A 14,914-nucleotide genomic window follows, 5' to 3' on the forward strand; every position below is an offset into this window, starting at 1 on the left:
TTGTGCTTTGAACCTGCGCAATAAACTTTCCTTTGCTGGAAGAGCTGGCTTATGTCTCATCAATTCTACAACAAATCTGGCACCCCAGATGGGACAATAAGTGAGGCGATATTTCGCTGAGGGCAGCCCGACCCCTCGGGCCCACAGGGGGGGCCACTTCTGAACATTCTCCAGGCGCCGCGGGGGCACAAGCCTCCGGGAGACAGGAGTGACACCTCGTTGGGACCGACGGTGCTGAGGGTTAGCTCAAGATCCCTTACAGGAAGGAAAGGAGGTCTGAACGAACTTGTATCTTGGCCAGGAGGGGGTAAGAAGACGTCTTCAGGCGAGTATATGTAATTATAAGGGTACTGATCTCATTTGAAGATCGAAGAGGGAGACTGATCGACTCCCTGGGCTCGGAACGGCTGTTCTAACGAAGTCCATATAGGTTGTGTGGGTGGTTAAATCTTCGCGATTCCCTTTAGTGACCGTTGGAACGTCCGGCACTGTGGGCCGAAGATAGTGTGGTTAGGATGGGTGGTGGTGGTAGCGTTCCCAGTACCCCATTGGAATGTATGTTAAAAGGTTTTGACACGTATTTTAATCAAGCTGATTATCAGGCCCCCTCCAAGACCCCTTACCCGAAAGCCACAAGGGACAGATTGCGCTTTTTGTGCCAACAACAGTGGCCTCATCTGGGGGTGGGGTGGCCCCTGGAGGGATCGTTTGAGAGGCAAACTATAGATGATGTTGCATTTAAGATAGCTGCAAATGAGGAACAATATTCCAATCAGTACCAATATATAGATCAGTGGGTCAATGCGGTAGATGAAAGGGCTGGGGACATTTTTCAATGTCAGGCTGAAATGGTTCGTCTTTGTGTGGCAAGGCAGAAGGGAAAAAAGTCAAAGGGTGGTTATTATGGAGCTAAGTATGTTAAAGCATTGGATCCTAAGGTGGTCAATGCACGGAAAAAGGTGTTGAGGCAGGATGAGGAGGAAATATTGAGACCCCCGCCTTATGCGAATGTGCCGCCGCTAGCAGGTGCACCGATGGCGGTGGCTGCTGCTATAGCTAGTGATGAGGAAGAGGCAGATGAAGAGGAAAAACAGAAGTTGGTGGTTAAACAAAAGAAATGTTACCCTGGAAGACCCGCCGAGAGGGCAGAGGGTGGTGAAGATATGGAAGAGGAAACAGATGGGGGACAGGGAGCTGGGGGCTCTGGTGTAATTGTTGGTGTGCAGACAAGATCTGTTACTGCCAGGGCTGAGGCAGCCAAGGCAGAGGCAGAGCAGAGGGATTTTTTGGCTCCTTTACGTCAAATGGATCAGCAAGTGGTGGATCCACAAACAGGGGCAGTGGAATATAGGCCGTGCTTCCAATATGTTCCCTTTTCAACAACTGACTTGCTCAATTGGAAACAGCATTATGGGCCCCTCTCTGTGAAACCGACTGAGATGGCTGATTTATTTCAAACAATTATGCAAACCCATAATCCTAATTGGCAAGATATCCAGCAGCTGTTGAATACCTTGTTGACAGCAGAGGAAAGGGAAAAATGGAAAGTAGCTATGAGAAAGATTATGCAAGATAGATTCCCTAATGAGCAGGATATAGGAGCCCAGATGTTGATCCATGCGCCTGATCGCAATCCGAACTGGAGCCCTACTAATCAAGTTCATGTAACCAGGTTAAAGGAGTATCAGAATATGACTGTTACGGCTTTAAGAAAGGCAGGGAAACCACCCGTGAATATGTCTAAACCTTCTCAGGTTATGCAAGAGGCTGATGAGAGCCCGGAGAGTTTTCTCCAGCGTTTGATTGAGGCATATGAGATGTATACGCAGGTTGATCCGAGGGAAGCTGGAAATGTGAGAATGTTGAATGAGAGGTTTATAGCTCAAAGTTATGATGATATAAGGAAAAAGTTACAGAAGCTGGAAGGTGCGCTGGGGAAGAATACTGCAGAGTTGATGGAGATAGCACGGAAGGTGTTTATTAATAGGGATAAGGTGGAGAAAAAGGAGAGAGAAACTCGAATGCATAAGAAGGCTGAGTTGTTGGCAGTGGCATTGCAAGGGAGAGCGGTTGATCAGGGAAGAGGGGGTTTGGGGCCCAATCAGTGTGCATTCTGTGGCGCAGAAGGTCACTGGAAAAGAGAATGCCCACGTGGAATGGAAGGGGGTCACGGGATGTGGCGTCGCCCCTTTGGGAGACCCTTTGGGAGGCCTTTTGGACGAGGATCCCTAGGACGTGGAATGAGGGGACGTGGGGGGGGCCCGGGAGTTCAAGTTGGGGGATGGGGGCCGCCTCCGGCTCCAGTAAACATGGACACTCAAGGTGAGGGTACCCAAGTTGAAGGAATAGGTTTGGCAGGCACTGGATGGACTGACTGACGGGGACCTGGCTTGGAACAGACCCCTCCTGAGCCGATGGTTACAATGAGTATTGGGGGTCATCAAACAACGTTTTTAGTGGATATGGGGGCAGGGCGCTCAGTAGTGAATAAACAGGTTGCTACACCAGGACCCCATGAAATCAAAGTGCAGGGGGTCTCTGGGCATGTAATTGGGCGGAAAGTGCTTAATCCTGTTACATGTGTTTTTAATGGTTCTGAATTGAGTCATGAATTTGTGTATATTCCTGAATGCCCTATTCCCCTGTTAGGGAGAGATCTGTTGAATAAATTGGGAGCTACTATATCTTTTAATGAGGGGAAGCAATGTTTAACCGTCAGTCACCATCCAGAGGCAATGTGGCGTTTGATGGTGGTAAAAGAGGTAGACCCTGTAGATTCAGAAAAATGGAAGGACTTTAATGTGCCCGGATTGTGGGCTGAGGATAACCCCCCTGGTTTTGCATTGCATCACCCCCCTGTTATTGTAGAGGTGAAACCCCTTGCTACCCCAGTGCATATTAGGCAACGTCCTTGTTCTCGGGATGCGATAATGGCTATCTATGATTGTATTCAGAAATATTTAAGGGCAGGCATTTTAGTCCCCATACAATCACCATGGAATACCCCGATTTTGCCCATAAGGAAGCCGGATGGGTCTTATAGGCCTGTCCAGGATTTGAGGGTTGTGAATAGTATGACAGTGACAATACATCCTGCGGTGCCTAATCCGTATACCCTTTTGAGTTTAATTCCGCCTCGTGCGGAATGGTTTTCAGTGATTGATTTGAAGGATGCTTTCTTTACAATCCCAGTCCATCCTATTAGTCAACCCTTGTTTGCTTTTGAGTGGGAAAACCCTAGGACAGGGACTAAGATGCAGTATACGTGGACACGTTTACCGCAGGGCTTTAAAAATTCGCCAATGCTGTTTGGCACTGCTTTGGCTAAGGATTTGATGTATTACATGCCTAGACAACAAGGAGATGCTATATTGCAATATGTAGATGATGTTTTGATTACAGGGCAATCTGAGGATATGTGTTGGGATAATACAAAATCTTTACTTGTATTATTGTTGGAATGTGGATATCGAGTGTCTCGGAAAAAGGCTCAGTTGGTACAGGAGAGTGTGAGGTATCTTGGTTATGACATTAGACAAGGACAACGTGCGTTGGGTCCGGAGAGGAAACAGGCGGTGTTAGAAATATTACCACCGGTTAATAGGAAACAGTTACGGAGTTTCTTAGGGTTAGCTGGTTTTTGTCGAATTTGGATTCTGAATTATGCCCTTATGGCAGCCCCTCTCTATGCATCTACGAGAGGAGGAAATACAGATCTTTTTGAGTGGGGAGAAGAACAAAATAAGGCATTTGTGGAAATCAAACAGGCACTTACCAATGCACCAGCCTTAGCTTTGCCGAATTTGGATAAACCTTTTAATTTGTATGTGGATACTAGGAAGAATGTAGCATTGGGGGTTCTGACTCAGCAGCTTGGGAGTTGGCAGCAGCCAGTAGCATATTTATCCAAACAGTTGGATGGGGTGGCACAAGGATGGCCACATTGTTTGAAAGTATTAGCAGCTATTGCAGAGCTGATACAGGATTGTAATAAGTTGACTTTTTCTAGCACGATATGTGTGCATACTCCTCATGCTGTGCAGTCCATCCTAGATCAGAAAGGACATTTGTGGCTAAGTAGTCAAAGACTAGTGAAATACCAAGCATTGATGATAGAAAATCCTCATGTCAAATTGATGGTTTCTAATAAATTGAACCCTGCTACTCTGTTGCCAGTAGATACGGAGATTGGAATAGAGCATGATTGTGTACAGGTACTGGAAACAGTATATTCTACACGTCCTGATCTATCCGATATTCCTTTGCAAGCGGCAACCAATAATTGGTATACTGATGGTTCAAGTTACATGACTGAAGGAAAACGGGTGGCTGGATATGCAATAGTGGATGATGAGGGAGTTATAGAAAGTGGACCCCTTGGAGGAGGGAAAAGTGCTCAGGTTGCTGAATTATGGGCTTTAATTCGAGCATTAGAACGGGCAAAATGGGAAACATTGAATGTGTGGACGGATAGTAAATATGCCTTTTTGACGCTGCATGCACATGGTGCTGTGTATAAGGAAAGAGGATTTCGGGATTCAGCAGGAAAGTATATCCAACATGGTCATTTGATTCAGAGATTGATCGAGGCAGTGCAGAAACCCAAGAAGGTTGCTGTAATGCATTGTAAGGGACATCAGCGTGGGGATGATAAAATTGTACTTGGCAATCGGGCAGCAGATGCAGAGGCTCGTGCTGCTGCCTTGCGAGATGGGCCAACACCGGATCTTTCCATTCAAGTGGCCATGGATTTGGGGGTAATACCGCCGGTTCCTACTCCAACATATTCAGTTTTGGAATGTGTGAAGGCAATGAATGATCTTGCAGCGGTGATGGAAGAAGGATGGTTTGTGTTGCCTGATAAACGAATATATGTGCCTGCTTCCATGGCCTGGCAGTTGGTTCAATCATCTCATAATACTACTCATATGGGAAAAACTGCTCTTGAAATGGCACTGAGTAGGGATTATTACATAGACAGGCTTGCTGGGATAACTAGTAAGGTAGTGAGTCAATGTGAAACATGTGCAAAGGTAAATCCTAGACAAGGACCTGTCCTGCCACCTGAAACTATACCTATAGCTTATTTTCCCATGGATGTGGTGATGATTGATTTTACCGACATGCCTCGCTGTGGCCTGTATAAAGCAATGTTAGTAATTGTGGATTCGTATACTGGATGGCCTGAGGCATTTCCGACAAAAACTAAGAAAGCTCAGGAAGTGGCTAGATTGTTGCTTAAGGAAATAATACCTCGGTATGGGAGTCCTTCAGTGATTTCAAGTGATAATGGACCTGAATTTGTACATCGGGTCAACTACTTCTTAGCAAAGGCAGTGGAAATGGATTGGAGATTTCATTGTGCTTTCCACCCTCAATCAGGGGCTCCTGTTGAGAGAATGAATCGCACTTTGAAAGAAAGATTGACGAAAATATGTACTGAGACTCGCCTGAAGTGGCTAGACGCTTTACCATTGGCTTTATATGCAGTTCGGTGTGCTCCGCGTCGGAAGTATCAACTCTCACCATATGAGCTAATGTTTGGGCGTCCTCCCACACTTCTCCGAAGAAATCTGGCAGGATGGCCAGAATTGGGACATAAGGGGGGCGTTTGGGTTATGGACATGGTGAAGGAATTGAACAGGCAGGTTGAGAGACTTAGAAATTATGTGTTGGAACAATCTCCCCCAAGACTTGTAACGAACTGTCATAGCTTTCAGCCAGGAGACAGGGTTTGGGTAAAACACTGGAAGAAGGAACAGTTGAAAGGGAGATGGAAGGGGCCTTATGTTGTAATAATGTCATCTCCACTTGCCATTAAAATAGCAGAGTCTAAATCCTGGATCCATTGGACTCGAGTAAAGAAGGCTGCGGATGAGAAATGGACTGCTCTACCAACAGCTCATCCTATGAAATTGAGGCTGCGGCGACAGTGACTTCGGACTATATCCTTTTTTGCCTCGCTTCCAGTGTATTGTTAGTTACGAGCATAGTGTGTATTATCTGTATTTGGAGAAAGTGCACCCAGACGTTGCCAGAGGTTCGTGGTGAAAATACAAGGCCACTCTGCAGAGACCTTACCGGTGATAGGTTTTCAACACACAGTGGTGAAGAAGAAACCCCCTGCTAAACCACACCGGAAGCTGGTTTTCAACGCACGGGAGAAGATAGGATGAAGGGGTTGGGTGACTTAAGAATGTTTATAGTTATTTTAGTAATAGGTTTTTCATATGCTAATCATGTTTGTATTCGAAGCTTGGGGCAATGGAGCCTCCCGGGTGAGAGGCCCCGAATCACACAGTTGTATGATATTGGATCAGGTAAATGTGATGGTCATCCTCCAATTACCCTAACTCCCGAATGTTGGATTGGTGTTCTCCCTCATCCGTGTCAGTTTCCCCATGCCTTTGATAAAATACTGAAAGAGGTTTGCCGGGTTAGGAAACATACCAATCCAGAGGTTTGCCAATATGTGGGGTATGTATTTAGAAAGGGTATGTGTCCCACTGTACGACAAGGGAGTCAGGGCATAGGTGACCTTTTGGCGTTGGAATGTGGTCCACCAGTGTTTTGGGGATGGGAAAGAGTTACAATTGTACAGCAATTGAAGCCAGGATGGAAAGGTACTTGTATTGTACGACTTCCCCCAGGGCCATCAAATACAGGAAAAGTAGTCAGGAAGAATAATAGGAGAAGAATTGCCCGGGCTGTAGGGGAGCAGAAGTGCATACAGTGTCTTAATAATGATGGAGTGATGTTATCCACAATTGGAATACCTTCCTCATGCAGTCAATTTGATTTATCCCCTTGCACGCATGGCACTATAGGACCAAAAATGTATAATAGGTGTAATGGCACTGAAGGGGTTCTATGTTACAGAATGAAATTACCTATAATTCGTGTGTCGAAAGTGCCAAAGACATCATTAACCCCCTTATTGGCTACTAAGCCTCCATCTAAGGATGCGTGTATTTCTTGTATCACACAAGCTAAGGTGGGAATGCGAACCATCAACACTTTAGTCTACCATACTCAAATGCCCAAGGATTGTAGGCCATTAAAGCTTAGTTGTATCCATGATAGGACAATGTATAGCTTATGTAACCTGCAGGGTAAACGGATATGTTATGATCCTAGCACCCCCATACGTTTGAATGTTACATTGTGGACAGGGTTGCCTGTTATGGGGTGGCGGAAGGATCCAGAGGGAGATGGTAGATTATATTTTGTGAATTACACCCTCCACTTGCAGCAGAGTAAGTCACCTATTGTTTTAACTTTTGATGCCTGCAAAGCAGTGAGTAAAGGATGGTCCACTACCTGTGGAAGTAGTGCGTGGGTTAACCAATACAAATCAGATCATAAGTATTTGTGTGAAGTTGATCCTACTTGGAAGACCGGGAATCCTAATACTTGGCTGCCATGTGCAGGATCCTCAGTGTGTAGTGGATGGAAATGTGTTTGTGACTATACAGGTGGAGGGTATAAAGGATGTCAATATGTGAAGACCTTTCAAAGAGGACAAGGAAATACCATTATAATGGAAATTGAAAGATCCATTCCGTCCCTGATAACGTATGCTTTTGGGATTGATGGACAAGGGAAAGACCCTAAGACATATCTTACCATTAAAGTGGAGAAAGTGATTGAGGGGGAAATTAAATCTCTGGGCTGGTCTGTGTATGACTCTCTCAGAAAGCTTGAAAAACCCCTGCCCATTAGCAACAAAGCAAATAACCTGTTTATTGAGATGGCAGAGGAAGTAGCAAAAGCCCTCATGGTGAAGAATTGTTTTGTATGTGGAGGGACTAATATGGGTGAACAATGGCCATGGGAAGCCATGGAGGCAGAGCCTTCTGTTTTTAATAATCTCTCTCGCACTGGTAATATAACTGAAAGGAAAAAGCTGTCTGGAATGATATGGACTCTGTCTACGAATCTAGTAGGCAGAAACTGTTTCTTGAGGACAGGAAGTGTAAATGAGGGAGATTTAATATGTTTGGGGTTTTGGGATATTACATACCAGAAATGGAGCTCGCCAGGAAATGCGACAAAACCCCTGAAATTTGACACTACATATCTGAGTTATTTACTCTCCACAGCATCTGATACTGAATGGGTTGCTCCCAATGACATGTATTGGATATGTGGAAAATTGGCTTATGAGACCCTGCCTAGAAATTGGTCTGGGTCATGTGTATTGGGATGGATAAAACCGTCCTTTTTCTTGTTACCGATCAAAGCCCGTCAATTGCTAGGAGTTCCATTGTATGAGTCAATGGGACAACAGAACGATAGAAGAAGGCGTGGTGTGGATTCCTTATTCTCCAATTTCCCGTGTAAGGAACTTGTTGAATATGAGGAGACTGATATTTGGAGCTCTGAAAGAATTGTATGTACATATGGTAAAGCTACTTGGGCAGAAGATGGGTCATGGGGCTATCGAACACCCATTTATATGTTGAATAGGATTATTAGATTACAGGCAGTTCTTGATCTAGCTGGGCAGCGTTTAGATAGTGCACTCAATTTTCTTTCAGAAACGACTGATAAGATCCGAACTGCTGTGTATCAAAATAGATTGGCCCTGGATTATCTGTTAGCCAGGGAAGGAGGCGTGTGTGGTAAATTTAATCTTTCAAACTGTTGCCTGCAAATAGATGAAACTGGGAAGGTAATTAAGCAGTTAACAACAGAACTGCGACAACTAACCCATAACCCTGACCAAGTGTGGAATGGATTTAATGTAAAGGAAATGTTTGGTACCTGGTTTCCCAAATTACCAGGCTTACAGGCAATAGTGGCATTTATTGGACTAATTGCTGCTGGATGTGTACTCATTCCATGTATTCTACCTCTGTTCATTAGAACTATTTCAAATAGCTTATCCTTGCTTGCTGATCGAAAGGCTACTGCACAAATATTAGCTATGTGGGAATTTGCTGCTAATCAGGAATCGGAGTATGCTACCTTACAAGCAGACGCAGATCCTAGTTATGTGACTCTCCTTGCTGACGAAGAAGAGTCACAAAGGGGGGAATAATGTGGCAAACATAATCATTATTGTTTCCAAAGCTTGAGAAAGGGGTCAGCCTGACCTCAGTCCGACTAAACAAATGCATAATGGGACCAAGATAAGGGAAGGGGAGTACTGAAGTGTCAGCAGAAAGTTATATATGGGTCCTAAATCTGCTTAAGCAAGGCGATTGCAACAAACAGGATGTCTGGCTTGTCAATGCATGTGATGTATACCGAAATCTGCTAATTTCCTTATTTCCCGCAATTGTATTACCATATATGGGGCAATATGTTATGCTGAGATACTGTATATTTGAATAAGTATATAAGGAAGACTCTGTAATTTGTTCGGGGTTCAGGCCGTTTATTTTGTAGTTTGTGCTTTGAACCTGCGCAATAAACTTTCCTTTGCTGGAAGAGCTGGCTTATGTCTCATCAATTCTACAACAGTATAATCCATTTGGTCATCTGAAATTGTGTTAAAATCCCCTATTATTATCATATTTTCAATTGATAACTCATTAATTTTTTCATGCAAGTCTTTGTAAAATTGTTTTTGGTTATCATTTGGTACATAAATTGAGACAATTATGAGTGGTTTTGTTTCTAAATCTAATTGCACTATCAACATCCTTCCATCACTATCATTATATATTTGTGAGCCGCCCCGAGTCTTCGGAGAGGGGCGGCATACAAATCTAAGTAATAAATAAATAAATAAATAAATAAATAAATAAATATTTCTTTAGATTCAATTAATTCATCAATATACATTGCTACTCCTCTTTTCTTTTGATTGGCCAAACTAGTATATAATTTCCCCAGTTTTGAGTTTTTAAGAAGATTTCTTTTTTATTTTTTAATATGAACTTCTTGTAAGATATTTATCTGAGCTTTTTGTTTCATAAGTTTAGTTAATACTTGATTTCTCTTCCTTGGGTTGTTCAATCCATTTACGTTGACTGAAAATATTTTCAGGTCATGTGTCATCTTTATTTATAGTACCTTTTAGCTTCTTTCGGTTGTCGAAGTCGGATTTCCAAGATTAGCTCCTGTGAAGTCTGTGCTTGTTTCTGCTTCACAGCCAGTGATTCTTCCCCTCCGCCACCTGTGGCCCCCATCGTGTCTTCACTACTCTTTGGTTGTATCTGAATTTCTTCGACACTATCCAATCCGCTGCGTGCTAGGAAAGATCTTGCTTGTTCCACACTTTCTATTTTCACTCTCGTTGATTGCCAAGTTAGAGTCAAACCCTCTGGTATCAACCATCTAAAGACAATGTTCTTTCTGATTAAGATGCTTGTAAGGAAATAGTATTGTCTTCTACTCTCTCGAACTCTCTTCGGAACTTGTTTCAGAATCGTAATTTCTTTCCCATTACGTTGAAAAGTCTCATTTTTTTTTATCAATCTCAGTATCTTGTCTTTGATGGTTCTTTTTGAGAACTTAATGTGGACTTCTCTGGGCAGTTTATGGCGCCTTGCATAGCCAGTCTGGACTCGGTAAACTTCATCGATTTCTCTTATCAGTTCTGTTGGATCTGCCTGCATGATACCTCCCATGACTTCTGCCATTTTTGCAGATAAATTTTCATCTCTTTCTTCATCAATGTTTTGGAACCTCAAACCATGTGATGCAGATTGGAGTTCTAAATTGGTTATTGCTATGTCAAAATCTCTGCGAGCTGCATAGTTGCAGTCTTCATATTCTTCCACTCTCTGTCCCATAACTTGAATTTTTTCTTCTGTCACTTGTATTCTTTTTTCACTGTCTTGTAAATTTTGTTGCATGACTTTTATATTTCCATCCATTTCAGCAACATTCCCTTTCACTTCATTTAATTCGGTTTTGAGTTCAGCAATTTCTTTTTTAATCTCATCTTTCATCTCCTTCATTTCTTGTCTCATCTCTTGCTTCATTTCTTGTAAATACATTTTCATTTCTTCTTTGTTCGTGTCAAGTTGAGTTTTTGTCTGAGTTTGTGACTCTTGGATGCCTGCTAGTGCTTCTTGAATAATCTGGAAGTTAGAATGCATCATTGGCTTTTCTTTTTCTTTTTCTTTCTCTTTAGCCAGCATTGTGGTTATGGTCCTTTGTTGTAATGGTGATGAAGTTGGGGAGACTTTAGGTGTAGGGGTTGAAGTCAAAGCAAGAGTAGTTGTTTGTCTTCACGTTGTTGTAGTCACCGAAGTCACACTTTGTGCCCTATAGGAACCTTTCATATTCCAAAATTTCTATTTTATTTCACAGTTATTTAAATCTAAATCTTATATATTCTTAATAATTTTAGTAAGAAAAAAAGAAAAAAGGAGAAGAATTTACATCTAGAATGCTAGTAGACAAGGAAATTAAACGTACCAATTCAATTTAATTAATACAATAATTGGGGAATTTGCACATGCGTCCAACTAGATAGACGCATCTACAGAAAGCTCCCTCATGTGAATTAGGAAAAGTGAAAGTTAACCCCTGACAACCCTCTCTAGTTTGGTGAAAAGTGGATTGAGAGGAAGTGGATTGAACGGAGCTTTTGAAAACTTTACAAAAAAGAGTCAAAAGAAGGAGTAAGTCACAGTTTTAAACGTGAGTAGGGGGAAAAAGTGAGAACAAAGAAAAGATGGCGTCTACTATGGAGCTGGAGGGAAAAATGGATTCATTGTTAACGGCATTTGCCAATATGGGACAGTTGCTCCAAGATATGAAAAAGGAGATAGCTGCCGTTGGGGCTGGTGTTGCAGATTTAAAAGAGCAGTCGAAAACACAAGATCAAAGAATTGTGAAACTGGAGGATGAAAAGAGTCGTCAGGAATTACGTATAATTAACTTGGAGGACAGACAAAGAAGAGGTAATCTCCACCTAAGGGGATTTAAAAAAGATTTTGCGGAGGGTAAACATCTTATCCAAGCAATTCACCAATGGTTCAGTGAAAACAACATTAATTGTGATCCAGGCGAATTTGAAAGAGCGCACTGGGCATTTGGATCTCGGAATCAAGGAGATCAAAAAGATGTTATTGTAAGATTTAATTCGGAAAGGAAAGCAGCAGAAATCTTCAGAGAACTAAAGCAGATTTCAAACTTACGTTACAAAGCCATTCCAATACGCATTTTAAAAGACTTGTCTGCAGAAACACTCAAGATGAGAAACCAGATGAGAGACGTCACCTCCCAACTATACGAAAATGGAATCCGTTTCACATGGCGTTATCCTGCCACAGTAATTGTTTTTCAAGACTCCAAAGTTTTCCAGGTGAGATCTCTGGAGGAGGGGAAGAAACTGCTTCAACAGCTGGGGATTGATTCGAAGGTAACTTCCCAGGCATCAACATCAAAGGGCATGCCAGAAGTAGGAGACGGGGATGGGAGACACGGAAGAGCAGAGGATGATTTGTTTATGTGCCAACCAATTCGTGCAGCAGAGCAAAGTAAAGAGGAAAAAATCGCAGCTCTGCAAAAGGAACTTGAATCACTTCAGGAGAAAGAAAAAAGAGAAGAACAGAGAATCACGCGCCAGAAGAAGAAATAATGAACTGAACTGAGCTGATCTGCCAATATGGTATTATTGTTCTCAACTAACTAACTTCTCCTTCGTGTATTTTTTGCTGACCAACAAGGGGAAAAGAGGGAAGGAGGGGGATCTTTCTTTATTGTATTAAAAGGGGAGAGATGGGGGAGGTTTCTAGTGGAACGCAAATTCAGGAGTGCCTCTTGGATAACGAAAGGTTTTTTTGTTGCCTCCCCTTGGGGGGGGGTGCAAGGGAAGAGGCACTAGGGTGGGGATTCATGATAATCAACAAGCATTTTTCCAGCAGGCTCTGTTTTGCAGGAGGGGGAAATGTATTTAAAATTATGTAAATGGGTGAAACAGTGTTATTGTCGTTAAACGTAAATGGTCTCCCATCACAGAAAAAACGTTATAGAATCATGAAGCTGGCTAGGGACAGTAAAGCTGATATCTTATTTTTATCAGAAACTCATAAAGGAAGGGAAAAATCAGATAAATTAGTTACAAATGGCGAGTGGCAATGGGCTTATGAGTCGAGGGGGATGGCAAAATCCAGAGGAGTCGCCATCTTGATCAACCAAAGAATAGTATTTCAATTAATTAATATTAAAAGAGACAAAGACGGTAGAATGCTATTTATCAAGGGGAAAATAAATAATAAGCTAGTAACCTTAGCAGTAATCTATGCCCCTAATGTAAATGCAAAACAATTTATAATGAATGTAAAGCGTAAATTAGATAATTTTGCGGAAGGCACAGTGATTTTAGCAGGCGATTTCAACTTGGAATTAACAGCAGGGAGGGGAGAAAAGAAAAAGTTACATTTAAATAAAATTAACATGAAAATATAGTAAACAGGGATACATTTTATTCAGCAAGACACAATAAATTTAGTTGCATTGATTATATATTAATTAATAAAACAGCCGAGGTACAGCTTAAGAAAGTAGAAGTTAAAAGCATTTGGTTATCAGACCATGCCCCACTGTTAGCAGTGATTGAGATAGACGGTGGTAGGCAACAAAGGATTTGGAGATATAACCCTGTGGTTTCAGCTAGTGAGAAAAATAGACTCAAATTACAAAAGGAATTGAGTGAATTTTTTAGTATTAACGCAACAGTCTTCGGAGAGGGGCGGCATACAAATCCAAATAATAAATAAATAATAATAAATAAACAGGCGAAATTAAGCAAACAATAGTTTGGGATACACACAAGGCTGTCATGAGGGGTAATTGTACTAGCACTGAAGCTTTTATTAGGAAATCCTGGGAAGTTGAAAGAGAAAACCTATTAAAAGAAATAGATTTAATTCAAGAAACTTTAAAAATTACAAGAAATAGAGCTTGGAATACATTATTATTATCTAAGAAAAAGAAATTACAATCACTTGATGAAGAAAGATGGAATAAAATGAAGATGATTGTAAAACAGAGAATCAGGGGATGGGGGAACAAATCAATGAAACAAATGGTACATTATTTGAAAAAAAGAAAAGAGAAATCCCATATCTCTGCTTTAAAGGATAAGGAAGGTGTAATAAAACGTAGTAATGCAGAAATGGAAAAAATAATGAGTGACTTTTATGGGAATTTATATAAAAAAGAACATATTACATTGCAAACCATAGAGGTTAATGAGAAATTAACGGAAGAAGATAGACAAATTTTAAATGCAAAAATAACAAATGATGAGATATCTAGAGTTATTAAAGGGTTGAAACCTGCTAAAGCCCCAGGTCCAGATGGTTTTACTGCTGAATATTATAAGACTTATATGAATGAATTATTACCGTATTTGGAAAAATTGTTTAACAATGTAATTGAGACCTTTGAAACTCCACAGACGTGGAAAATCTCAGAAATTATAACTATCCCAAAGCCAGATCGTGATCTAATGGACCCAAGTTCTTATCACCCTATCAGCTTACTTAATCAGGATTATAAAATATTTATGAAAATATTGGCAAACAGGGTAGAAAATATCTTACCAAAGGTGATTAGAGAAGACCAATATGGATTTGTTAAAGGAAGAAAGATTTATGAACCAATTAGAAACGTGGTTAATGTTATACACCATGCTACCAATACCAAAAGAATTTTAAAGTTAGATGTGTACAAAGCCTTTGATAAAGTTAACCATGATTATCTGTTTCAATTATGTAAAGATTTAAATATGGGAGATTCATTTTGTAGAATTATAGAGACAATTTATAAGGATAATATAGCCCATATTACAGTAAATGGTAACAGAACAGAGATGATTAAAATTCAGAATGGAACCAAGCAGGGTTGTCCACTATCCCCAATGTTATTCGCACTGGCAATTGAGACTTTAGCAAACAAAATTAGAAATGATAAGGAATGGAGAGGTTATCAAATAGGAAAATTT

General features: G+C 41.3%; 1 protein-coding gene across 1 annotated transcript; it reads left to right on the forward strand.

Annotated features, from left to right (window-relative positions):
- Window positions 1-7,000: 7,000 nt before the first annotated feature.
- Window positions 7,001-9,043, forward strand: LOC139171159 (endogenous retrovirus group 3 member 1 Env polyprotein-like). Its single transcript, XM_070759488.1, has one exon. It carries the CDS (start codon window positions 7,001-7,003, stop codon window positions 9,041-9,043), a length of 2,043 nt encoding a protein of 680 aa, XP_070615589.1.
- Window positions 9,044-14,914: the final 5,871 nt, after the last annotated feature.

This window comes from Erythrolamprus reginae, chromosome 1 (assembly GCF_031021105.1).
Source record: "Erythrolamprus reginae isolate rEryReg1 chromosome 1, rEryReg1.hap1, whole genome shotgun sequence".
Lineage (NCBI taxonomy): Eukaryota > Metazoa > Chordata > Lepidosauria > Squamata > Dipsadidae > Erythrolamprus > Erythrolamprus reginae.